This window comes from Mauremys mutica, chromosome 1, assembly GCF_020497125.1.
Source record: "Mauremys mutica isolate MM-2020 ecotype Southern chromosome 1, ASM2049712v1, whole genome shotgun sequence".
NCBI classification, from domain to species: Eukaryota; Metazoa; Chordata; order Testudines; family Geoemydidae; genus Mauremys; species Mauremys mutica.
Window position 1 is genome coordinate 20,824,789 of NC_059072.1, and position 27,948 is coordinate 20,852,736.

General features: G+C 42.3%; 1 protein-coding gene across 3 annotated transcripts in view; it reads left to right on the forward strand.

Annotated features, from left to right (window-relative positions):
* The window catches only part of PCLO (piccolo presynaptic cytomatrix protein), a 541,568-nt gene that overhangs the window by 257,130 nt on the left and 256,490 nt on the right, over positions 1–27,948 (forward strand). For all 3 annotated transcript variants that reach the window (XM_045030493.1, XM_045030503.1, XM_045030514.1), the window contains exons 5-6: positions 132–5,259; positions 5,628–7,639. In XM_045030493.1, coding sequence (XP_044886428.1) covers positions 132–5,259; positions 5,628–7,639 — 7,140 coding nt within the window. The remainder of the gene's footprint in view (positions 1–131; positions 5,260–5,627; positions 7,640–27,948) is intronic.

The following is a 27,948-nucleotide window of genomic DNA, read 5'->3' on the forward strand; positions in this document are numbered from 1 at the left end:
ATCTTCTTCTGGTTTAAAATACTTCTTATAATATTTCATTGGGGACATTAACTCTTCTTTGAGAAAAAGCCTTGTATGTAATTGCCTGGCGACATTAAGAATTGATATATATATACATATTTATTTTCTAGGAGCAGGAGGTTGACAAATCAGACACATCAATCTCTCAGCAACAGAGAAGTCCACAAGGTCTGAGTGACACTGGGTATTCTTCTGATGGGATATCAAGTTCACTTGGTGAAATTCCAGGTCTTATCCCCAGTGATGAAAAAGAGTTACTCAAGGAACTTTCTAAAAAAGATACTTTTTCGCAAGAAGGCAGTCCTTCAAGCCCCTCAGATCTTGCCAAGTTGGAAAGTACAGTTCTATCAATTTTGGAAGCTCAGGCAAGTACACTTGCTGAGGAAGAGTCTGGGAAGACCAAAGATCTTTATGGTATATATGGCGAACAGACAAAAGATCCACATAGAACAAAGCCTTTGCCAATGTCTCCAGAACCTTACAGTTCAGATGAGGAGGATCTGGAAGACATTCAAGAAGAAGATGAAGAAGGTCTTGAAGAAGATGTAAAACAAAGTGTTCCAACTCAGAAAGACTATAAGGAAAAGACAGATGCAGTAGATGATATATCAACAAGAAGGCAACGCTATGATTCTGTAGAAGACAGCAGTGAGAGTGAAAATTCACCTGTCCCAAGAAGAAAAAGACGAACTAGTGTTGGCTCTTCAAGTAGCGATGAGTACAAACGAGAAGACAGTCTAGGATCAGGTGATGATGAAGACTTCATTCGAAAACAGATTATAGAAATGAGTGCTGATGAAGATGCCTCAGGTTCTGAAGATGATGAATTCATTAGGAATCAGCTTAAAGAAATCAGTGTAATTGAAAGCCAAAAGAAGGAAGAAGTGAAAGTCAAAGCTAAAGCGACAGCTGGAAAACATAGAAGGATGATGCGGAAAAGTAGCACAAGCTATGATGAGGATGCTGGAAGACGTCACTCATGGCATGATGATGATGATGATGATGATGATGAAACTTTTGATGAAAGCCCAGAACCAAAATATAGGGAAACCAAAAGTCAAGACAGTGAAGAACTCACTGTAACTGGAGGAGGTGGAGGCCTTAGACGTTTCAAAACAATAGAACTCAACAGCACAATAACAAATACATATTCTGAGGAATCTGAACCACAGAAGAGTAGCTTATATTTTGATGAAGAGCCAGAGCTAGAGATGGAGAGTCTTACAGATTCACCAGAAGACAGATCCAGGGGAGAAGGATCTTCTAGTTTGCATGCCTCCAGTTTTACTCCAGGTACATCTCCTACATCTGTGTCATCTCTAGATGAAGATAGTGACAGCAGTCCTAGTCACAAAAAAATGGGAGGAGAAAGCAAACAGCAGCGCAAAGCCAGACACCGGTCACATGGTCCTCTTCTTCCCACCATTGAAGACTCTTCAGAAGAAGAGGAGCTAAGGGAGGAAGAAGAGCTGCTAAAGGAACAAGAGAAACAACGTGAATTAGAACAGCAGCAAAGAAAGAGTTCTAGCAAAAAATCTAAGAAAGACAAAGATGAACTAAGAGCACAGAGAAGACGGGAACGTCCAAAGACCCCACCAAGTAATCTTTCTCCTATTGAAGATGCATCTCCAACAGAAGAGTTACGACAGGCAGCAGAAATGGAGGAGCTGCACCGATCTTCCTGTTCTGAATATTCACCAAGTATTGAGTCAGATCCTGAAGGATTTGAAATCAGCCCAGAAAAAATAATAGAAGTGCAAAAGGTTTATAAGTTGCCTACAGCTGTCTCTTTATATTCTCCAACAGATGAACAACCTGTTGGAGTCCTAAAAGAAGAAAGTAGCCAAAAAACATTAAAAAGTGCTGAAGAGGTATATGAGGAAATGATGCACAAATCCCATAAACCCAAACTATTTCAAAGTGCAAATGGAAAAGAAGTGTTTGAAAAAGACTCTTTATATGGTGGCATGTTAATAGAGGATTATATTTATGAATCTTTAGTAGAGGACACATATAATGGAACTATTGATGCTAATCTTGTAACGAGACAAGATGAAAGTAGTGAATTTATTCAGCAGAGAGGGAGAGAGAAAAAAATAAAACCTCCAGATCAGATTTATGAAGAAACTATGCAGAAAATTGTAGATCGACAGAGAGACTATTACAGTGTAGAGCCTTTGCATTCAATTGTGCCTCAAGAAGACATTGTGTCTAGTTCTTACATTATACCAGAAAGTCATGAGATAATTGTACTTGACAGTGTTGTAACTTCCACCACTGAGGAAAAGCAGTTGTTAGATGCAGATGCTGCTTATGAGGAGCTTATGAAACGACAAAGAATGCAGCTAACGCCAGGCTCCAGTCCAACTCAGCCTACATCTGATTTAATTCCTGCACCAGATACAAACGTATTTATAGTTGGAGATATAGTGGATGGTGAATCTTTAGTGTCAAGTGCTCCTCTGACGGTTTCAGATACAGCTTCAGTCAGCAGCACAGTGCTTTCTATTCCAGATGTTAAAATAACTCAGCACTTTACTACAGAAGAAATAGAAGATGAATACCTAACAGATTATGCCAGAGAAATTCAGGAAATCATTTCTCACGAAACGTCAATGTTGACCTACTCTGAGGCATCAGAAAGTGCGACATCAGTTTTACCTTATGATACACCTTCTCTTACATCATCTACCTCTTCAATTTGTACCACTGATAGCTCATCATCTATTACTGGAATAGATAGCACAACTGCAGGTTATGTAGACATAGCAGATGTTGTAGGTAAATTAGTACATCCTGAAGATATTGGCACAATAGTTCAAGTTCCCTTAAGTTTCACAAAAGAATATTCTGAAATAAGCACACCTTATGAACCTGTTACTGTTCTCCCTAAAAAGACAGTTGTATTCACAGATATGGCATGTGTGGATCATGGTGTAATGTCTTTGCCTGAAGATGCACCTTCTGTTGTCACAACTATGGCTATAAAACCCAAGCAATATACTTCTGACTCCACTACCTTTGATTCACCCAAACCAGAAAAAGACACAGCCAAAAAAATTAAAAGTACTGCTGATGCTGGTATTGCTAAAGTACTTTCTGAGGATGTACACAAAGGAGTTGAGTTTGACATGACAAGGATTAACTTGGCTGAGGCAGCATCTGACCTACCTCCTGTGTGTATAACATCAGAGCCAGTCCCAGTCATATCCTCTGTATCTACTACCCATGTTACAACTAAGACCAGCACTGTATCTGCATTACCATCTATTGCTTCTTCAGTTCCTACTGTAACATCCAAAGTATTCTCATTTTTTAGAAGCTCTCCTTTGGATTCTTCAACCCAACCATCTCCACCACCTCCACCCCCTCCTCCTCCACCTCCACCACCTCCGCCTCCCCTACCATTACCCCCACCTACTCCACCAAAGCCAGCTATTTATCCCAAAAAGAAGCCACAGGTTCAGGCTCCAGTGACAACAGCTCCTGCAGTGGCACCTTCACTTACTAGTGTTGTAGCCATAGAGGCCACAGAGATGTTAAAAAACAACGTGGCATCTGCCCAAAAAATATACATCCCGACACCACCTCCTGTGCCACCCAAGCCATCCTTAATTCCAGCAGGGCTTGTGTTCAGTCACAGGCCCGTTGAGGTAACTAAGCCTCCAATTGCTCCTAAGCCAGCAGTTCCTCAGCTCCCAACAGCTGCTCATCAGCCAGCAGAGAAACAGCCAAAACCAACAGGTTTGTCATTGAAAAGTATGACTTTGAATTTGGTCTCTTCAGCAGAGTGCAAGTTGACATCCCCTACGTCCCCTTTGTCTCCACACTCTAACAAATCTTCACCAAGGCTGACCAAACCCTCGCAGGAAACCTATGTTGTTATCACATTGCCATCTGAACCTGGAACTCCCACAGAGTCTGTAACTAGTCAAGCTATTACCAGTTGGCCTTTTGGGTCATCCTCTAAGGAACAGCTTCCCCAAAATGTGCAGCCTCTGTTTACTCCATCTATGAAAGCCATGGAAATTCAAAGTATGGGAGATCACAGCATGTATGTTTCAGGTGCTTTGCAAACGCTTGCCACTGTTCCTGTCACAGCACAATCAACTTTTGAAACAGTCCCTAGTTCGGTAACACAGTTAATAACAACAGAGGTGACCAAGACCACAGTGTCTGTGGTGAAAAGCTCAGTTCCCACCATTGGTTTAGGTAGTGTCTCCATTACTATACCTCCAGAGCCCACACAAATAGGTGAGCAACCCAGGTGTAGAGAGAATGGAAGATTCCATCTGTTTGGTGATATTATTGACCTTCGTACTTTAACTAAAATGGATAAAATGGATATTGAAATGACAGACAGCTGTATGGATCTGTCTGTTTTTCCCATGGATGCGAGAAGACAAACTATGGCAAGTGATATATGTGGGCGGCCAGTAAGTGCAGTCCAACCAGCTATCATAAATCTTAGCACTGTGTCAGCTGCAGAACCCTCTCTAGCACTAGTCTCAGAAACAGTAACAATAATGACCTGCACAGCTACTGTAAGTTACACATCAAGTACAGAGAGCCTTGTAGATCTGGGGCATGCAATGACAACACCACTGCAGCTGACAACGTCAAAACATTTTGAGCCTGCATACAGAGTAACAGGCAGCCAGGCATTCTCTGCAGGTAGAGATGAAGTGCCAATAAACTTATCCCTGGGTACTTCAACACATGCAGTGTCATGGGCTACTGCAATGCCTGTTACTGTACCTCCTGTTGGTATGACAAATGGTTGGACTGATGTCTCCACATCCCAGGAGCTGATAGAGAGTGGAGCAGTTGACCTTAGCACCACAAAATCCCACAGAACAGTGGTGACAGTGGATGAAGTTACTTCAGGAGTTGTCACCAGTGTCATAGAAGAAGATGAAAAGCCTGTTGATCTGACTGCAGGAAGAAGAGCTGTTTGTTGTGATGTGGTTTATAAATTACCATTTGGCAGTAGCTGTACAGCACAGCAGCCTCCCACCACACTGCCTGAAGATCGGTTTGGTTACAGAGATGACCATTATCAGTATGATCGCTCAGGGCCATATGGGTACAGAGGATTTGGAGGTATGAAACCATCCATGTCTGACACTAATTTATCAGAAGCTGGTCTTTTTGTGTACAAAAGCAAGAATAGCTTTGATTATCGAGTTGGGGCAACAGATGCAGCAGTAGATCTAACTTCTGGAAGAGTCACTACAGGTCAGTATGAAACAGCAGCAGATCTTTCTTTGAAATATAATTGTGGTGTTCCTCATCTCATATCAGGATAATTTTTTTTAAATTTTTCCTCCTGTTATTGTGTTTTCTGTTGGACAGTGTGACAAATTATTATGGATTACACATGTATTTTATTTCATCATTTTACATATGTGTTTTGCACAGAGGTCCTGCATGTGCCTGCATGTTCAGCAATGCTTTTTTCTTCACGTCTAAAGTAGATCATTATCCTGAAGATTTGCATGCAGTTCCCCACCCCTGTTTAATTCATCAAGATGGGATGGCTTTCAGAATCCACAAAGCAGCATTCTTTTTGGGGACTGGACTATAACTCTGCCCTATAATTTCAGGTGTGGTAATGGATTACTCAAGCAAGACCACTGGTCCTTATCCAGAGACTCGGCAGGTGATTTCAGGCATCGGGATTAGTGCACCACAGTATTCCCAAGCAAGAATAGTACCGTCTCTGGGATCCCAGTATGGTGTTGGAAGTGTGTTAAGATCCTCTAATGGTGTCGTTTATTCCTCGGTTGCAACTCCGATCCCAGCCACATTTGCCATAACCACGCAGCCTGGTTCTATTTTCAGTACAACTGTCAGAGATTTATCTGCTGTCCAAACAATTGACTCAGTGTCCTCATTGTCAACCTTGCAACAGAATCAGCCACTTCCAAGATCATACAGTTTCTTGACAACAGTGGCAGCTGAAAAAGACAATGCAATTACTGGCATTGATATTGACACGGGGTTGCAACCTGGCACTATAGAAACTATTACCACTGAGCCAGCTAACCTGATGCCTGCTTTAACTATAGCTTCTGAAGCTTTTACAGATGTACTTGAAGATGAAGTTGCACTTCTCATTGCCCCTGAAGAAGACAAACAGCAGCAGCTTGACTTGCAGCGTGAACTGCTTGAGCTTGAGAAACTTAAGCAGCAGCGCTTTGCAGAGGAACTAGAGTGGGAACGTCAGGAAATCCAAAGGTTTAGAGAACAAGAAAAGTTAATGGTCCAAAAAAAACTTGAGGAATTACAATCCATGAAGCACCATCTCTTATTTCAGCAAGAAGAGGAGCGACAAGCTCAGTTCATGATGAGGCAGGAAACCTTAGCCCAGCAGCAATTACAGCTTGAACAATTTCAACAACTTCAACAGCAGCTTCATCAGCAGCTGGAAGAGCAAAAAATTCGCCAGATATATCAGTATAATTATGACCCTTCTGGAACTGTCTCTCCACAAACAAGCACAGACCAAGCCCTTCTGGAAGGGCAGTATGCTGCTACAGAAAATGGCCAGTTTTGGACTAGCAATGACCCAACCACCACAGCTTCCACTGTGCTGGGCATTGAAATTCCACAAAGCCAAACATGGTACACAGTTCAGTCAGATGGCATTACGCAATATATATCTAGGCCTGGTATGCTAAGCTCTGTTTCAGAAATGTCTCTTAAGGACATGGATATGAGAGAGGAGAAACAACTGAAAAAGAGGAGCTCCATGCCAAAATTGCGTGGTCAGTATGACAAGCTTGATGAGACTCTGGAAAAAGAGCCCAGTTGTTTTAAAAAAATAGTGGACAGTGGAGTACAAACTGATGATGAAGATGGTGCAGACAGAAGTTATACAAACAGGAGAAGGAGAACTAAGAAGAGCGTTGACACAAGTGTTCAGACAGATGATGAAGATCAAGATGAATGGGATCTTTCTAACAGATCAAGAAGAAAGTCTCGTGTTGGGAAATATGAGGGTACCACTGAGGTAGACAAGGCTAAGCCATTTTCCAAAGTGTCTAGCATTGCAGTTCAGACAGTGGCAGAGATCTCTGTACAGACAGAACCTGTAGGGACGATAAGAACACCTTCAATAAGGGCCAGGCTGGATGCTAAGGTTGAAATCATTAAACATATTTCAGCTACAGAGAAGACATTCAAAGGAGAAAGTTTGGGATGTCAAACAGAAACAGACTCAGATACACAGAGTCCCCAGTACTTGACAGCCACGTCTCCACAGAAAGATAAAAAGCGTCCAACACCATTAGAAATAGGCTATTCATCCCATCTTCGTGCAGATTCCACACTACAGGTAGTCCCTTCCCCTCCTAAATCTCCCAAAGTTCTATATTCACCCATTTCACCTGTTTCACCAAGCAAAGTTATAGAGTCTGCCTTTGTACCCTATGAAAAATCCATCACTGATGACATCAGCCCTCAGAAGGTGCTACATGCTGATACTGCCAAGGGTCCTCCACCGAGCCCCAAATCTGCAAAGATGATGCAGCGCTCTATGTCGGATCCTAAGCCCTTGAGTCCAACGGCAGAAGACACTTCCAGATCTCAGTTTCAGTACACTGAGGGATTTGTGGTAAGAATTGTTTGCTTTTTCTTTCTTTAACATCAAAACTGTGAGGTTCACTTTTTATGCAACATGGGGGATGTTTTACTCATTAACAGGATCTGTTCACAAAAATTGTTTATACACCATGCTGAAAAAGTACCATGATGTGTCAGAAGCTTGTTGCAGTGATTATTTGTTTTGGAAAATGAAGAGAGAGACACATTATTTTCTCAACGAGGTATTAAAAGACACACTATGCAGATACACTACGGTGCTGAATGCATGTGCCTTTCAAGTTACCAATAACCCCAGACTTACTTCTGGCTGGTTGAACTATCCTTTTTGTCCCCATTGGAAAAGGAGAGGAGAATTTCTCCCTGGAGTTCTCAATTAAGTAAGGATTCTCCTTGATCTCTCAATTTGTACTTGTTTGACCGCTCCCTGTTCCTAGAAGTGTCATATCACAGCTACCATCTTTCTGGATAAGGAGAAGTAGATGGGTGTCACTTATGTGTTCAGTGCTGCTTGTTATTGGCAATGGGGGTCAATTTGAAATAAAAAGAGACATTCCCACCCCAGGAAATCAGTGTATAATTTGTGGAACATTCCCTGGGAAATGAAACATGCCACTGGCTGAGAATCAAGCCTGTATTGTTTTTATTATTTGAGAAGGAGGAGAGATTCATCATTTAGTATATTCCCAGTTGTTCCATTTGTGCGTGTGTGTTCCCTTTGTTCATTTGAATGTGCTGTTGTTTAGTTGTAAAAGGCCAGTGGGAGACCTCACTCTGGTTTCTCTGTTAATATTCTGTGTTTTTCTTCTGTGTTTAGCTGTGTTTGGACGTGTGAGTGGTTCCAGGATATGGCATGGGGTGGAATAATGAGTGTTTCTCTCCTGCCTCTATGTTTGCATGTGTGTCATGTTTTCCAATTTCAGGCTATCTACTCCCACCCTCCAGGGTCCAGATTGTGCGCAACTCCTGCACCAACATACAATTATAGAAATGTAGGACTGGAAGTGACTTTGACCGGGCATTTAGTACAGTCCCCTGCACTGAGGCAGGACTGAGTATAATCTAGATCTTCCCTGACAGGTGTTCGTCTAACCTATTCTTAAAAATCTCCAATGACAGCAAATCCAAACCTCCCTAAGTAATTTGTTCCGTGCATAACTACCCTTACAGTTAGGAAGTTTTGCCTCATGTCTAATCTAACTCTCTGTTGCTGCAATTTAAGACCATTACTTCTTGTCCTGTCCTCAGTGATTAAGAAGGACAATTTATCACCCTTTTACATATTTGAAGACTGTTATCATGTCCCTCCTTCTCCATACTAAACAAATCCATTTGTTTTTCAATCTTTCCTCATAGGTCATATTTTCTAGACCTTTAAACATTTTTATTGCTTTCCTCTGGACTATCTCCAATTTGTCAACTTCTTTCCCGAAGTGTGGCACCCAGAACTGGACAACGTAATCCAGTTGAGGCTTTATCAGTGCTGAGTAGAGTGGAAGAATTACTTTTTGTGAATTGCTTACAACACTTCTGCTAATTCATCCCAGAAAGAAGTTTGCCTTTTTTTGCAACAGTATTACATTGTTGACTCATATTTAGTTTATGATTCATGATAATCCCCAGATTTCTTCTGCAGTACTGCTTCCTAGGCAGTTATTTCCCATTTTGTATTTGTGCAGTTGATTATTCCTTTCTAAGTGTAGTACTTTGCATTTATCCTGGTTGAATTGCATCCTGTTTATTTCAGACCATTTCTCTAGTTTGTCCAGATCATTTTGAATTATAATCCTATCCTCCAAAGCACTTGCAACCCCTCCCAGCTTGGTATCATCCGCAAACTTTATAAGTGTACTCTGTATGCCGTTATCCAAATCATTCATGAAGATATTCAATAGAACCATAGCCAGGATAAATCCCATGGGATCCAGCGCCAATATACCTTTCCGTCTTGACTGTGAATCATTGATAACTGTCTAAGCTCGGTTTTCTAACCAGTTGTGCACCCACCTTATAGTAGGCTCCTCTAGGCTATATTTCTCTGGTTTGTTTATGAGAAGGTCGTGAGACAGTATCAAAAGCCTTACTGAAGTTGAGATATATCACATCTACTTAAACCACATCCACGTTGACTTTTATTTACCACCTTATTTTCTTCTAGATGCTTACAAATTGATTTGTTCTGTTATCTTTCCGGGTGCCAAGGTTAAGCTGACTGGTCTATAATTCCCTGGGTTGTCCTCATTTCCCTTTTTTATGGCTAGGTACTATATTAGCATTTTTCCAGTCCTCTTGGATCTTTCTTGTCCTCCATGAATTCTCAGAGATAATCACTAATGTCTCAGAGAACTCTTCAACCAGTTCTTTAAGTCTTCTAGGATGTATTTCATCACATCCTACCCACTTGAAGAATCTAACTTGTGGAAGTAATTCTTAACTTGTTCTTTTCCTATTTAAGCCTCGGAACCTACCCCATTTACACTGATGTTCACTATGTTAGTAATCCAATCACTGCTAACTTTTTTGGTGAAATCTGAAACAAAGAAGGCATTTAAGACTTCAGCCATTGCTATGTTTTCTGTTATTGTCTTGCCCTCCTCATTGAGTAATGGGCCTACCATGTCCTTGGTCTTCTCTTGCTTCTGTGTTTGTAAAATGTGTTTCGTGTTACCCTTTATGTCCCTAGCCAGTTTAATCTCTTTTTTTTTGCCTTGGCCTTCCTAATTTTGTCCCTATGTGCTTGTGTTGTTGTTGTTGTTTTTATATATTCATCCTTCACAATTTGACATAATTTCCACTTTTGCATGGCTGTTGTTTTTTTTTAATTTCAGGTCATTGAAGGTCTCCTGGTTAAGCCAGGATCGTCACTTACTATGTTTCCATGCAGGTGTAACAATAACACAATAACAAGTGTTCCCTGTGCACTCCTGAAGGATTCTGAAAAGGGGGAAGAAAAGTGGTGTGCTCATGGCACTGCCTCCCCTTTTATCCACCTACACAACCCTCCTTCCCCCACATTATCTCCTGAAGTGGGACCAGCACACTGTGGGGAGCAAAGGAAGAAGCAGATTGCACTTCCCCTATAGGCTTGGAGCAGGTCCTGGAAGGACAGTGCATTTCTGGAGCTCATGGGACAGGACACCCCCAACTCACAGCTGCAGTTTAATTAAGCCATAATCTAGCTCTGAATTGTCAGAGGATTATTCTTTCGTTATTATGGGTGCTGTGCTGCCTGCTGTCCTGTGCTGGGGAGTGTAGCTCTTGTCCTTCCCTTCACATCTGTCCTCAATCTGTCTTGTATCACATTCAAACATCACCTTTAAGCTCCTCCCTCCTCCAACATGATCTTGAATAAGCACTGTTGGCCCCTTATACACGTGCTTTCCATCTCCCCTTTTGTCTTGTTAGATTCCCCTAGTTATATGAGGGTATTTTATTACATTTTGTTTTTATTGCGTGAATGTTGCTGTTGTGCTCCTCTCCAAGCACCTCCACAAACTAGGAAGCTGTAGAAATTGCATTGTATTATTAACAGAGGCTTCACAGCAGAATGTTGCATATTCTAATCACAGCAGGTTTTGGATAGTGTCCTTAATAGGAATGATTAGATTAAGCTCATAGGGAATACAGACAACTATTATTGAGTATGCAGAACTAGGCACACATTTCTATAAATAGATACAATTGGCATTGATTTATCAATTTGTATAAAGAGGAATGTGGATCTTATGCACTTCGTAAAAACTTGTGTGTAACCTGAATAATGAAGTTTGTCTCTAAAAGAGTCTTAAATATTAGAGTTTGAAAATATACAGTGTGAATTAATGGATATGGAGTATGTTATTTTTAATTAATATTTATCATGTCTATTACTTTAGTGCCTAGATGCCAATTGAGAATGGGGCCCCATTGTGCTAGGCAATATATATAAGCAGCCATATGGAAGTAGACAGTCCCTGCCCCAAAGAACTTACAGTCTAAATAGACCCGGCATACACAGGGTGGGACAAGGGTAGAATACACCAGCAGAGTGAACAATGTGATGATGCCAAACATCATGTTAGTTCCATGTTATTTTATTTTATTTTGTTACTTAAATCCCTTTGGTGGGGTTATGTTAGGTGGAGATTAGCAAGATGGAAGGGGTAGCAGAATTGGAGCAGCAGCCAATCAGCACAGGGGAGCGAATGTCCAGTGTGAAAACTACAGAAAGCGACCTGATGACATCATCAGCATCTGAACATCCCTCTTCAGCTACTGCAGCAACTCTTTCAGCTTCAGTCTTTGGCTGGCTCCTGCCTGCAGTTCGTTTCCCCAAGCCCATGTGGCTGGAAGTAGGGGGTTAGATGCTGATACCCCCAGAGAGGGCATCTTCCTTGCACAGTTTTGGATCCAGGGGGTGCCGGGGAGGAGAAGCGGACCTGGCTGTTTGTGATATAAATGATACACTAGGCAGAGTTTGGTTCAAGAAGGCCTAGACAAATAAAAACTCCAGTGGAGCTAAGCTGATTGATACCAGCTGAGGATCTAGCCCCAGGGCTCTAACATCTCAGAAGCACAGGGAGGAACTATTGTTTTCCCAATCCTTCTTTCATTGGTGTAAAAACTGTGGTTATCTTTCATACTCAAAGAGCCCTCCTGCAAGTTAGCATACACACATTGCCACAATTCCTTAGCTGCCAGTTTGTGTTATAAAAGCTTTTACAGATCCAGACTAACACGGTGTGTACGTTAATGCCACCACATTAACTACCCCTCTGATACTTGACACCATGCAAGTTTTTGTTATGTTATGCTAACATATCATGGATCCCACTGCACTTGGATTTAAGTACTGCACCACTTCAAGTTTAACCTAATTTAAACATGCAACCTGACATGCAAGCTGCTTGTACCAGAAGCTTTTTGGGAACCTGGGCAATGTTTTTGTTCTGTGTTTGTACAGCATCTAGCACAGTGGGGTTCTTGTCCATGACTGTGCCCTGGTCTACACTAAGCTCGGGGGTTGAACTAGGGTACGCGAATTCAGCTACGTGAATAACGTAGCTGAATTCGAACTACCCTAGTTCGACTTACTTACCGTCCAGACGCCGCGGAAGCGAACTCCGCGGCTCCAGGGTCGACTCCGGCAACTCCTCCTGCCGCGGTGGAGTACCGGAGTTCGAACTAGCGCTTCCGGGGTTCGAACTATTGCGTCTAGATCAGACGCGATAGTTCGAACACCGAGCAGTCGAACTCGCCGCGTCGACCGTCCCGGTAAGTGTAAACGTACCCTAAGGCTCTTAGGTGCTGCGATAATGCAAAAATAATAACTAATAATAAATACACAAAGCAGTGTTATGGAAGGGGTACTCAGAGAATGGCCATATTTAAAACAGGGTACAGGAGAAGGGAGTCAGAGTTGTCTCTCAAAACACCTTAGTTCAGAGAATTTATATGCACAACAAAACTTGGTCTGAGTCCTGATGTGCAGCAGGGAAAACGGCAGAGCTAAAAGCAAAATCAGGAGATGGTAAATTAGAAGTTACCTTTCATTGCATTCTGCAAGCTTCATGTGTGTATGTCTGTGGGTGTGTCTACACTGCAAAAAAAAACCCCCATGGCAGTGAGTCTCACAGTCTGGGTTGACTGACTCGAGCTTATGTTACATGGCTCAAAACAGCAGTGTAGACATTCCGCTTGGACTGGAGCTCAAGTTCTGAGACCTGGTGAGGGGAATGGGTCTCAGAGCTCCAGCTTCAGCCTGATTGGGAACATTCATACTGCTATTTTTAGCCCCATAGCCTGAGCCCAAGTCAGAGACTCACTGACACAGGGTTTTTTTCTAGCGTAGACATACCCTGTGGCTAGTCATTGAGCAGGTTTATATGGGTGCTCTCTTTAAAGTCTGTTTTGCCAAAGCTGTCTCTCTGTAGGCCACACGATACGTGTTTCAGACTGAGATGTCAGTAGTAGTGGGAACAGACTATACCTATGCAAAAGGCTTTTACACCCAAACTGAAACAGGCAAAAATTAGTTTCTCCATCATTTAGGTTTTGCAGCAGTTTATTTCCTGACATTTAGCTTTAGCAGAACACATGTGTTCTGCTAAAGCTAATAGAACATTATCTCGTTTTTGCAAATATCTTTTTCACCTGCTGGAAAAAAATATGTTAAAGTAACTACATGACTAAGGCAGGGCTGTAATCCAAGAGTCATGTGTGGCCCGTGAGGCTTTAAAATATGGAAACAGGGCTGAATAAGTTAATCTGGATTTCATTATAAATAAAACGTGATTCCTGAGCAACTTTTAAACTGGAGTGTTTGAATCATACAGCATCTCTGACTGCCTCCTAGTTTCCCCAGGAGTCCCAGATGTAAAATGGAGACGTGCTGGGCATCTGTTGTCCTTTCCCTGCTGCATAGGCTCAGCAGCACCCATGCTGACCACCTCCCTGATCACCTGAGAGGGAGGAGAGTAGCTCTGATTGCTCGCTTCACTGCTGGCTGTGAGAGCCTAAATGAGCATTCTGCTAAGAATGGCTCCACTCCTCTGCATAGCCAGCTACAAAGAGAAGAAGTTGAGAACCAGCAACCAGTTACAGCTCTCCCTGAATCTCACCTCAGCCCTATCATCCACCCAGGCCCTGGTCCCAGGACAGGCTAAACCAGCCTCCCCATGGATCACACATCAGTTGGGAATATCTGGAGCACAGTGCAGTCTGCCTACTTCCACTTTCCAACCCTTACATGCTCCCTGTAGGGAGTGAGACACTTCCAGTTCTCATGGATGCATAGACTTTAAGACCAGAAGGGACCATCATGATCATCTAGTCTGACCTTCTCCACAATGTAGGCTACAGAACCTCACCCATCCACTCCTGTAAGAGACCCATAACCTCTGGCTGAGTTACTGAGGTCCTCAAATCATGATTTAAAGACTTAAAGTTACAGAGAATCCACCATTTACAGTCATTTAAACCTGCAAGTGACCTGTGTTGCAGAGAAAGACAAACATGCCCCCCTCACCCTGCCCCCAGGGTCTCTGCCAATCTGAGCTGGGGGCAAGACCCACCAGCCAGACACCCAGGAAAGAATTCTCAGTAATAACTCAGAGACCTCCACATCTAGTGTCCCATCACCAACTGTTAGAGATATTTGCTGCTAGCAGTTGCATCTCTCATCATAACTTGATAAACTTATCAAGCTCAGTCTTGAAACCAGTTAGGTTTATTGACACCAGTGCTCCACTTGGAAGGCTGTTCCAGAACTTCACTCCTCTGCTGGTTAAAAACTTTCATCTAATTTGTTGATGACCAGTTTATATCCATTTGTTCTTATGTCTTGTAACGAGGCCCTTCTCTCGCCCTCACACAAATCAGCCAGAGACTTTCTTTAACTGCAATCACCAGTGCTTTTTTATTAACAAAATCAGCTCCCACCACCTTCTATTTACAGACAGCTAGCTTCTCTACCCAGCAGGGAGGCACAGGCTGTAGCTCCTCCCTTTCCTTGCTCTTCCTTCCTTCCTGCCAGCTTTATATAGCCCCTGGCTAATAAGGCCTGCAGGTGCTTCTGTTCCACCAATTAGGCATGGCATACCCAGCCAGCCCCAATTAATACTTCTTAATTGGAGCTGGGCTAAGAGGGGCCTGCCTCAAGACCTCCTGGCTAGCACCCTGTTACATGTCTACATTGCTTAACTATAGATTTTAAGGTCAGAAGGGACCGTTATTGTCATTAATTTGACCTCTTGCATAACAGAAGCCACAGAAATTAGCAAGTGATTCCTACATCATTTCCATAACTGTTCCCTTTGCAATGCAGAATGGAACAGAGTATCTGCCCCCAAAGAATTGATTGTGGCTCCTTAACTCCTTTGAAATAATAGATTTTGTCCTAAGAAGAAGTGACTATGTTATCTTGAAATGCTGTGATATGAGTTGTAAGTGCGTTTAGTGAAATTGTATGATAGGGTATAATGTTGGCTGAACCCCAAAAGAACACATGCTGCAGGGTGCACAGAGACACAGAGGCTTGGACTGCTGGATGGTATCTCCACCTGGACTACTAATTTGGAAGGTAGGGGGTGTTGAATTTGATGGGTCATCAGCTGGCTCCTGAGGGGAGAGTGAGCAGGGTCAGAGGGAATCAGAGAACTACACTGTGATCAGGAAGGGATGCACTGATGGGCACTTACAAGACTAGGCTTTCCCTAGCAGAGTAAGAAGTAGAAGAGATACTGAAAGCTACTCTTGTGTAGACCCCATGAGGGTCTGTCTGTCAGTCTTGGGCAGGGGTCTCTCTTCCTCTGTGGAGAGCTTTCTCCTGCTTCCTGTTAGAGGCAGGAAGCCTGACAATCTCAGTTACACTCAACCACCCACTCACCCCTGGCATATTCTGCAGCTTCCTGCAGTTGCCAGCTACCTTTCACTCTGGGATCACCTCAGGTGGGACTCATCATGCAATCAGAGTTGGCTTAGTCCCCAGCTGTCCAGCCCACAGGGAAGTCACCGTTTTACATGCTATAACCATTTAAGAACCTGGAATTTAACCCATTATTTCTGGGTCTTCAAAGTCCTTTGTTTTCTAGAAAACAGCTGAGAAACTCACTTGCAAAATTTGTGTCTCCATCCCCCTCATCCACATTCAAGTGGAAGAGCTTGTATGGTGGATGATCCCAATCCTGCTGGTGACCCATGTAGGTGGTCAGTATGGTTCCACCTGTTGAGATGTTTGAGGGTTTGGTTTTTTTTTTTCCAAATGTAAAGGGTTTGTTGTTGTTGTTTGTTTTTAAATAGGAAATTGCACTAAAAATCTCTACCTTAATTCAACACCTTGCACATATGCATTAGGATATAGTGTTAAATGGTCACACACTAGTTTTACATAGGACTTCTGCCTCAGTGCACAGGATGGACTGTGCTCTGGGGATGAATTATGGTTGTGTAGTGAATGAGGCTGGAATCTTCAGGACCCTTGCTTCATTTGTGGCAGAAGTTGGAAGGTATGTGCTGAATGAGGCTGGGCACTACTGGAAGAAACAGGATAGTCTCACACTCGAGGAAGCTGAAGGCTGCCCTGGATAATTGGATTTTATCCCTTCCACTGCCACAAAGTTCCTGTGTGATGCTGGGTAACTCACATAAGTTAAAAATGTCACTGGTGGCCACTAATTGCATGTACCTCTTTTTTCTGGATACCCAACCTGAGACATTAGGGGCTGATTTGCCAATGTGCTGAGCCCTCACAACTACAAATGAGGCCAATGGGAGTTGTGCGTTGAACAAATAAAGTGCTACCAAATGCTAGACTCTCTGGGAAATCAGGGCCTCGGTTTCTCAGATTGGACACCCAAAATTAGTTGACATTTTTTTAACAATTTTGTCTTTAAATGCTGTGCCTGCATTCCCTGTGAGTAAAATGAATAATAATACCATCTCAACTCTCAGGGGTATTATGAAGATAAATACATTCATGTTCATAAAGAATTATGCTAGTTTGAGGTGAGTGCAATAGAAAAGCCCAGGAGGACATTAATAATTCTGTGTGCAGTACAATGATTGGGTGGTGTGGAATAAATAATGCATGGGACCACACACTGAATGATGAGGATAAAAAGAAATATTGAATAGCTGTGACCACCATTCTCTGACCACCATTCATCCTGTGTACTGAACGAAGTAGAGGTGCTATGGAAAATACAGTATGGGATCATGTAATTAAAGACAGTACAAGAATGCATACTGTGATGGGGCAAGGCTAGATGGCTATAGTAAAGTAGTGGGAGACAGATATATTAGCCACAGGCTAAACAAATCCCTGTTACCAGGATAAGCAAATGGCAGCTGCTCCAGGTCAATTAAGACACCTAGGGCCAATTAAGATCTTTCCAGAAGGCTAGGTTGATTGGGACACCTGAAGCCAATCCGGGGCTGGCTGAAACTAGTTAAAAGCCTCCCAGTCACTCAGGTGAGTGTGCATGTCAGGAGCTGTAGGAGGAAGCCATGCTATTGGAGAAACTGAGCAGTATAAACCATAACAGGCACAAGGAAGGAGGCCCTGAGGTAAGGATGAAGTAAATATTGAGGAAGTGGGGACTGCTGTGGGACAATGGCCCACGGAATTGTATGCATCCTGTTTCCAAAAAGTCAGCTACCATAGCTGATACTATTAGGGTCCCTGGGCTGGAGCCCAGAGTAGAGGGTGGGCCTGGGCTCCCCCTCTGCACCCTTCCCCCCATTAATCACTGAGCCTGGGAACAACAGAGACTGTGCAAGGGAGGGTAGCTTCTCCTCACCTCCCTTGCTGGCTTATGATGAAAATGGCTCAGTAGGCTGTGACTCTTGCCTCTAGAGAGAGAGAATGGCTACGTGGAAGGTCACAGTGAGCCTCTGAGGCTAGCAAAATCCGCCAGGAAGCACGGGACCCATGGAGACAAGATCAGAGCTTTGTCACAATATGCACAAGGGGGCAAACTAACGCTGTACAGGCCACCTTACCTTGGGTATTTTCTAACTTCTGACTGCTTGACTTTTCCACCTTAATGTACTTCTAACATAGGTTTTTAGGATTTTTTGTATATGTGTCTAAATAAGGCTCTGAAATCTGAATTGGTTGCAAATGATAAAATTGGAAATATTTTTCTGGAAATCAACTAATTACCAGAAAAAATAAATAGAAGCCAAAGTTTAGATTTAGTGTAACCTTGAGGCAACCATCTTTCCTAAGTAACCCCAAAATATCCATAGGATTTTTATGATTTAAAAATCTGCATTATCAGTATTAAGTGACCACCTATACAACATTACATAGATCTATATATTATTTATATTTCTAATTTGACTATTCAAAACCTGTGCTAAATTACTGGGAAAATGGGGGGCCTTTTTGTGGATTTTTGTAGATACATTTTTACCAGTTTCAACTGCGACCTAAACTTTTGTTATTTCCAGCTATATAAATGTCTATATTCCTAGGGATATATAAAGGCTTAACAGCGGATGCTGAGATGACATTCCCAGAAATATAGCTTTCCTATTGTATTAAACAATAATATCTATATGTGATGACCACTCCCTTTATATGAGCATGGCTTTTGTATGTGCGTGGTTTCTGTAGACAGAATCTGGGCCAAATTTCTGTACACGTAACAGGCACAAATCCATTGAGTTCAGTGGAGTTTCTCCTATTTACATAAACATAATCTGACCTGCTGACTCCAATAGAATTATACCAGGGATAAATTTAGTTCATGGTGTGTTTCCATTTCACCACATATTTATGGTATACAGTACCTCATTTAACATAGATTAAGTATAGTTTTTGTTTATCAATTACACTGCTGAATTCAATCCATTAACAGTTTGCATGACTATCTTTTCTTTGAATATCAAATGTTACTGTCTTCTGTAACTGCCTGACATATTAAATGTCATAATTTACATATTATCCTTGGTATATAACAAATCACTCCAAGTCTGTGTTTTCCGATAAGGAGGTTTCCAATTAATGAAAGGGCAAGAGTACAACGAAGACCGACACATTCTCCTGCAGTGTTGTAAAAGAAACTGCAACACCCAGCTGATTGTGGAGTATTCTCCCAAAGGAAATGGTGGAAGCCTCTTTAGTTGGAACTTGGCTGGACAAAGCAGTAGGGTTAATGAAGACTCCTAAACTAGTAGAGCAAAGGTTAGCTGGTTATACAGGTCTTTTCTGTACTTAATTTTTAATTTGTTTTGATACTCTGCAATCATGATTAAAGCTTAATGGAGACTGGGTAGTATTTCTACTCATAAAAGTGACTTTGTGAAAGTGTATTTGTGGGATTCACTCTTTTATTGCTTCTTTTATGGTTTCTAGGTAAGATAACAGTTTACAAGTAAAAAGTATGTGTGCCCTTACGCCCCCCCTTCCCCCCCAACTACCAGCCCATCAAACTCAACCTCAGATCTGAGAGTCAAGCTTGGTTCTTTATTTTTGATACATCACTATCAATAATAAAAGTACTGTAGGTTAAATTATAATTTCAGTTATACATGTATAAGCACATTGTCTTCACATGTGTAACTGATTGCATTTTAATAAACAATTCTACTGATGCATGCACGAGAAGGAATAGAATCCACATCATTCTCTCTTTGCTATGTTAACTCTGCAGCATGGCCAGGAGTAAAAAATCAGTATAATTTTGTCACTAAAGTAGGCACATATCATTTTTGAGTGTGCACAAAAGGACAGATCTGTTGAGGGAGGAGATGCTGTTTTAATACAGTCACTTATCAAAGTACAACCACATTTTGAGCCTGATTTTGAAACACGTTCACTGCCTCCTAAGAAGTGCTAAGCCCCCTCAATTCCTATATGTAAGCGGGGGAATGGTCCTGCTATTGTGGGGAGCTTTCCTGGCTTCTGCACTACGCTGGTGAAGTGGGCTAGTGAAAGGATCTGAGTCCTCGCTCCCACTTCCTTTACCCAGAGGCCTCCCTGCCCTTGAGGACTCCCCTTTTACTCTCCTGTCTGGCAGAGTCCTCGTAGCCCTGACAAGGCTGGGCCCAGGATTTCTGGGGGGCTTGACCCCCAACCTGTGGTCACCCAGGACAGGGGCTAAGTTGTCCCCACTCTGGGGTACTCTCTCTGCACTGGGTACCTTCCTGACCCACTGATCATTCATACAATTTAAAGCAAATAAAAGTTGTTTAATTAACAATTTTAAAAAAGAATAAGGAAAAATGGGAAAGGTTACAGGAAAACACATCACCCCACTCTGTGGCAGGGAACATCACAAACAGTGTCTCCGTACATCAGGGCACTTCAGACTGTTCCTTGTAGGTCCCAGGCCTTCTTCTCAGGCCCTGGCTGTGCCGCAGAGACGCCGTGAGTTGGACACTTGCTCTGGCAGTGGCCACATGCTCTCATGCTCTAGGTGGTTTGTCCCTTCTCCCCAGCATTGCCCCCACCCTGTCAGGGTTACGATCCCCCTCTAAGTCAGGGCCTCTCGGCTGAGGCGTCTCCCTGTGCTGGGCCCACTGCCCAGGGTCCCTCTCGCTCTCCCCAGCTGCTCTCCACACCCAGCTCCATACTGCTCCAGCCCCAGCTCCACACTGCCTCAGCATGGCGGCGGCTGCTGCTGGTCTGCTTTCAGTGCCCTGGGCTGCTTGTCTGGCCCCTCTGGCTCTGGTTGCTACAGCTCTGCTCCCAGGGCAGGGCTGCTCTCTCTGGGCTGTGCTTTGGCTTTGAGGCTGCAGCTCTGCTCCCAGCAGCTCAGCTTGGGCCCCTGCCCTCTCCTTAGCTCGGCCCCACTCTGTCTGACTCAGGCAATTACAGCTCACACTGCGGACGGATCCCCCCTGGCCTTCTGACTCCCTGATTAGCCTGCCTGTCCTGTCAATAAGGCTAACCTGGAGGATTGGCCTCTCCCCATTGTTCCTGGGGACTGTCAGTCTCAGGGTCCTGATTTCCCATCAACTGTTCCCCTTGGTACTGGGAGCCACCCAACCAAAACACCCCCACTGAATGTTAGTAAGGGGGCAACAGTCCACTTACATATAGAAGACAATGGAAATTTTTGGCACTTATCAAGAGTCATATAGCACTCTGTAAGACTGGGCCCTGCATGCTGAAATCTGAGTATTGGTGAAGTGATGTCCCAGGCAGGGTTAGCACAAAGTGAGCGCTCTCACAGGAAAGTGAGAGCTTTTACAAGAGTTAAGTTTATCTGAGTGCTTTCAAACAGAGATGCCTGACTAGTAAGAATGAGCTGATATTTGGGGGTTGGGGGAAGTATTTCTTTAGATTGGAAAAGAACAGCTAGCACAATTTCTAAAATTTCTGATGAATCAGAGGTTTATGGAAATGCTTGGAAAAATTTTAATTGGACCAAATACTGCAGTTCTTTCTTTGGAACCAGCCCTTCAAAATGTGAGCAGAGGACCCTCAATTCTCAATAAAGTCAATATGGGTTGAGGGCACACAGTAGTTCAGGACTCTAATCCTCCCTTAGGCAAAAAGCCCAGTAAAATCAGTGGGAACTATTGAGACTACAGGGTCTGGCACTTGTATTTTTCAGGAAACCATTCTACTATATCTATATCTATCTATCTATATATAAAATATGTACGAAAACTTGGCCAACTCAAGCGTAGGTCCATCTGCAGCCCCCTAGTTCTGAATCTTTGGTTCAGATTTATCCCAGGTCAGTAGTAATCAAAAGAGTAAGGCTATTTGGTGTCCTTTGTAAATTCAGTTGGGGCTCTCTGTCCAGTTCTAAATGGACTAGTCCAGACAACAGTATGGTACATAGTGTTGTCAGGAGCTACCGGTGTGGTGCTCTGCTCTTGTTCGATGATAAGTCGACTGTGTGCGTGTTCCCTCTGCGTGCTGCCCCGGCTCTGCATAGATAGCTGACACAGCAAACCCCAAGAGAACCCCCAAAGACCACAGACTCTAGTAAGGTACGAAGGAACCCGAGCCAGGTTTATTGTCAAACGAAGCACAGTAATAGTTTCCTATAGACTCTACAAGACATACTTTGAATTTGGCGATGGACTGGCTCAGTCAGTGGCGGGACTTTCCACTGCCCCCTAGGCCAGACAAAGATGCGAACTCCGGGACCTACTTTTATACAGTTACAGGGCAGATTACTCATCCCTACTTACATATTGAAGTACAGCCCCATGGCTCATTAGGGTTCTGTCTCCTCCTTTGATCATGTTGTTCCAGGCAAACAGATCTATCCATCATGCAGTCCTGTCTTTAAGATGCACCTGCCTGTTCCTTGTTATGTCTACGGAGTGTCCTTGTATCGGGCTGTCCAGGTGCCATCTTGGCACAAGTTCCTCTTGTTAGCACTTATATGGGTGAATGCACCTGCTTCTAACAACTCTCTTCTCGCCAACTTCTGTGAGCAGGGCCTGCCTCTGGCTCACAGCCCAGCTTTTGCTTAGCAATGCCTGGAAGTACTTTGGTTCAGGCTTCAGGCCTCAGACTGGGCCTCTGACACAAGAGTTTGTTTCAAGGTCTCAACTTACTACATTCCCCCATTTTTTGTCTTTTTTTTAAGGGAAGGATGTTTACCCATCGTCCCAGAAAAGCATAATTTGTGGACTGAGGACAACCTAGTGGGTTAAACACTGTCATGTGGTTATCCCATTTCACCATCCATACACTCATGCCCCATCTGTCAGTCAGTCTGCACATTCCCTCGTACGACTGATAGACAGATTTTATTATCCAATTAATTTTAGTTCCTTATCGTGGGCCTGGGAGTGTTAGGCCTGGGACCATGACTGAGGAATGTAGTATTATTATTGAGCCTTAGAGGCACTCCCAAATAATTAATATATATGAATAATATGGATATGGCATATATATTTGTAGTGTATACGGGCATATATGCATCATATGTATGTATCAGCACTTTATATGCAAGCATACCAGTTCTTTTCCAATCTAGTGGTGTAATTTGGCCCCTGTGGAACTGCAAATAGCAGCCCACTTTTATTAGGGCAATTACAGTTACCATCTGTATTATTATTAGTAGTAGTAGGCTGAGTGTTTTGAAATACTGGGATAGGGATTGTGATAATGTGCCCCACAGTGCTATATATATGAGAAGTAAAACAGAAATTTGGAGTAGTGACACTACCACTGAGGCCTTTTATATATAAATATATTGTGATTAGTTGCTATACAGTACTGCCCATCCATGTTATAAATTACCCATACTGCTGGTTGTCACTCTTTGGTAAGCTTCACTGGGCAGGAAACAGAAGTGTCTAGCTTCTCTGTTCCATTGGTTCAACTGCTCTGTGATACGCCAGTACTTGATGTAGATCCAGTTAACCTACTGAATGGACAGTAACCACTTTATCAAATATTGCTGTTAGGATTTAATATTGGTACCCAGACACTTTTTGAATAACATGTGCCTCAGTTAAGATGCAGTGTCACTGAATCAAACTATGACTGGTACTAACAGGCAATTTGTTTACCCAATTTGTACTTGCTATGTAACTTTGTTTGTTTACCGCTTTTTTTTTTCTTGCCTTCACATTGTTTGCTGCCATTTGTTTGTTAATTTTTACCTGTGTTGGTTAAACAGTTTAGCAAGGTTATGCACATTGTAAATGTTGTACAGCAATAAAACAACAGTACAATGATCATTGTTTTTACACCGTAACCAAGTTGAAATTAAATGATGGTTTATCCTGGTCCAGCTAGTGGTTTTTAGCTGATTGTTAACTTAATTGTCCATATATGGTAGATAGAGGTGTATTTGACCAGTATCTTATTTATAAAGCACTTCATTTTTCTTTTCGTGATGCTTGGGGGTTTCTTCACTGTATACTGATATCAACTGGTGTCTTCAAAGACACCAGAAAATATCACATGCTGGTCGGTGGGATGCAACTTAAACAACTTTTGTTAGTTAACACAGTAAAGTTTTTGTTTGTTGTTTTCCTTTTTTGTTTTTGTTTTCAATAACCCAAACTTAATACACAGTTTTAACTCAGTTTGTTTACAATGTAATAAGAACAATGTAATAGGGACCGAGTCTTTTATACCACAAACTATAGTTTTGCAATTGTTGTATAGACATTCATTTTCATTTCAGGTGCATTACTAATATTTCATAGTAAATGTAATGCTTAACAGCTAAAATAAATGCTCACAATCTTCCATGAGAAGGTGTATTGCTTTCCCTTGCTGAACACTCTTCTGCAAAAGAGCTAGTAACATAATTTTAACAAGATTTTTAGAGTTAATTTGCTTGTGATATCAACTACACTCTGTTAACTGTTTAGAAGCACAAACTTTAACAACTATTGCTTCCCATTAACATAACAAAAGAAAAGCGTTTAAGATTAAACCAACTATAAAATTAACCCAAAATACATTTTTAAATACAGGTTCATGCAGATACTTTGAGGGTATTAAACTTTGATGCTTTGTTGTGTTTGGGAGACAAAAGTGGAGACCTGTTGACGTTGTTTGGTTAGCTTTATGAATAAATTGTTAGCAAAAAATTCATTCATAAAGCTATCACATTCTTATAGCTATATTTAAAAGTACAAACAAGTTTATAAAAAGCCCAAACAATAAATTGATGTTTTGTTAATATTATCTTTACCTTAATGTTGAGGTTTCCCCTTACCTTTTTTCTTTGAATAACAATAAAAAATACTTAAAACTGTTTTCAAAAAGATTGCATTATTTTTGTTTGTGATTGCATTATTTGTTGAGACATAAATATATGTACATATATTTGTAACTGAAACCTTTTCGAACTTTGCACAAAAAATTGGTGTTAATACTGATTATACCCCAACCATGATCTTAAAATTGTGTGGTACCACATATACATATTTTTTTAAAAGGGTATAAAATTTACTTTTGTTGCAACAAAATAAAAATAGTCACGTGACACACATGACATACAGGATAAACATACAGTTAAAAACAAATGGTGCCAGAATTCTATTCATAACTATACAAAATAAGACACACACACACACACACACACACACACACACACACACACACACACATTTGAATAAACATATTATTACCTTATTTAAAACTTGTAACATAAATTGATAAATATAATATTTGCCAAATGTATTAATTTGGTAACAAGGAATTTTGCATTACTTTATATTTAACATTATTTTTAAACTCTGCTATATGAAATTAGAAAAGTCCATGTTTCAAATATAAGTGCATGGATAGGATTAGAAGCAGAGCCTGCATTTCTGTTGCTTGGCAACCATATCTTCAAGAAAGTTAGGAATAATTCCAGCTGTTGCATTCCTGAAGGGTTAAAATAATTCACTGGATTTATTTAAAGTAAAGTTTTTACCTTGTTTTTCTTTTTGTTTCTTGTTTTGTTCTGTTTTCAGTTGCTTTATCCTTTGGAGATTTCTGTAAAAACTACAACTTTTAACTCTTAAAACCAAGAGAGAGAGCCAAAGTGAGGAGAGGCGGGGGAAGGGGGAAGGTGCAGAGCAACCTAGGAAGGTAGGGAGACCTGAGCCAAGAGAGATTAACTCTATCAATGTATTTGAAAGTACAGGCAGCAGCAGCAAGTTTAGCAAACTGAGAAAGCATATAAAGGACGAAACTTAACTGGTATGTAAAAAATATTTGAGAAAGAAGGTTATATTTTCAGATATGAGTGTGGAGTGTGGTTCCGTGGGTCAAAGCATTTGGGAACCTGCACAGTTGGGAACCATGCCTCTGTTTTTTATCCTGGCTCTGAGAGGAGAGTGGGGGTAGTTACCTGCTCTTGTAAAACCTGAATTTGTTCCCCCAATGTTTGTTGCTTTTGTGTTCATGTCAAATGGATTGCATGGTTGCACTTTTTTGCTGCAGTTAACTATTTTTGGGCAGCTCCATGTGTTAATGTATTAATTATAGGTGTTAACCCGCTTAATTTCGGTTTTTTATTTTGAAATTCTTTTTTATTCACTCCCCTGCGATCAAGTCGCAGCTCCTGTCTCCTAATGTGCTCTGTGAACTGTTCCATATTTTCCTTCATCTGATTTACCAATTCTGTGAAAGTATTGTTTGCTACTCTTTCCTTCTGTGCACTTACTTCTCCCATTCTGACAGGCACTGATCTAGGTCCCAGTTTAGGTTTTACCAGAACCTTGCTTTTATCATAAGGTGGTGGTTGCACTGCAGTGGACCCTGTTTCATCTTTTAATTTTACTAGGGCCACCTTTTTCCATTTCTGTCCCCATTCTTCAGGCACAGGGTAGCTACCTGAAGTCTGCTGTTTACCACCAATATTTATAACAGGGGACGGCACATGTATTTTTTTTGTAGGTTTCCAGTGTTTTATTCTGTTCCTGTGCTGGTTGTCTCTGGGCTGCTCCACACCCCGCAAGGGGGGTGGGGTGGAAGCATTCCAGGGCTGTGTAACTTCTTTTGATTCTTTTAACACTTTCTTTGGGCTAGTCTACACTTACCAGCCAGGTCGACGCGGTGCGTTCGACTTCTCGGAGTTCGAACTATTGCGTCTAATCTGGACGCGATAGTTCGAACTCCGGAAGCACCGCGGTCGACTCCGGTACTCCACCACTGCAAACGGCGGTGGCGGAGTTGACCTTGGAGCCGCGGACTTCGATTCCGCAAGTAGTATCCGAACTAGGGTACTTCGAATTCAGCTACGCTATTCACGTAGCTGAATTTGCGTACCCTAGTTTGACCCCGCTTCTTAGTGTGGACCAGCCCTTTGTTACTGTTACTTGCCCCACCAATTTTGTGGGGTGCTGTTTTAACCATTCAACAGCCATGGTTATAGTTTGCAATATTTTACATTTTAAAGCTACAGTCTCTGCCCTAGCCTTACAAATTACATTACATGTTTCTTTCCCATTTTTTAAACTCTGTGGGGATTTGCAGGGAGGGGTTAAGGGAGTTCCCTAGCTCGTGGTTCTCTGCCATGTTAGATCGCGATTCCTACAGCGGACAGCTCACTTACTCACCTGATCAGCGGTCGGGGTCACCAATGTTGTCAGTATTACCAATGTGGTGCTCTGCTCTTGTTCGATGATAACAGTCAGCTGCGTGCGTGTTCCCTCTGTGTGCTGCCCCGGCTCTACGCAGATAGCTGACCCAGCAAACCCCGAGAGAACCCCCACAGACTCTAATAAGGTACGAAGGAACGTCAGACGAAGCACAGTAATAGTTTCCTAGAGACTCTACAAGACATACTACGAATTTGTGCCCCCTGGCTATGGACACATTGTTCCAGGCAAACAGATCTATCCATCATGCAGTCCTGTCTTTAAGATGCACCTGCCTGTTCCTTGTTATGTCTATGGAGTGTCCTTGTATCGGGCTGTTCAGGTGCCATCTTGGCACAAGTTCCTCTTGTTAGCACTTATATGGGTGAATGCACCTGCTTCTAACAACTCTCTTCTCGCCAACTTCTGTGAGCAGGGCCTGCCTCTGGCTCACAGCCCAGCTTTTGCTTAGCAGTGCCTGGAAGTACTTTGGTCAGGCTTCAGGCCTCAGACTGGGCCTCTGACAAAAGAGTTTGTTTCAGGGTGTCATAACTATAAAGGGAAGAGTAACAACCCTCCTGTATACAATTCTATAAAATCCCTCCTGGCCAGAGGCACCAAAATCCTTTTACCTCTAAAGGGTTAAGAAGCTCAGGAAACCTGGCTGACACCTGACCCAAAGGACCAATAAGGGAACAAGATACTTTCAAATCTTGGGCAGGGGATGGGGAGAAGGTTTTTGTTTGTGCTCTTTGTTTTGGTGGTGGTCACTCTTGGGACTAAGAGGGACCGGACATCAATCCATGTTCCCCAAATCTTTCTGCACAAGTCTCT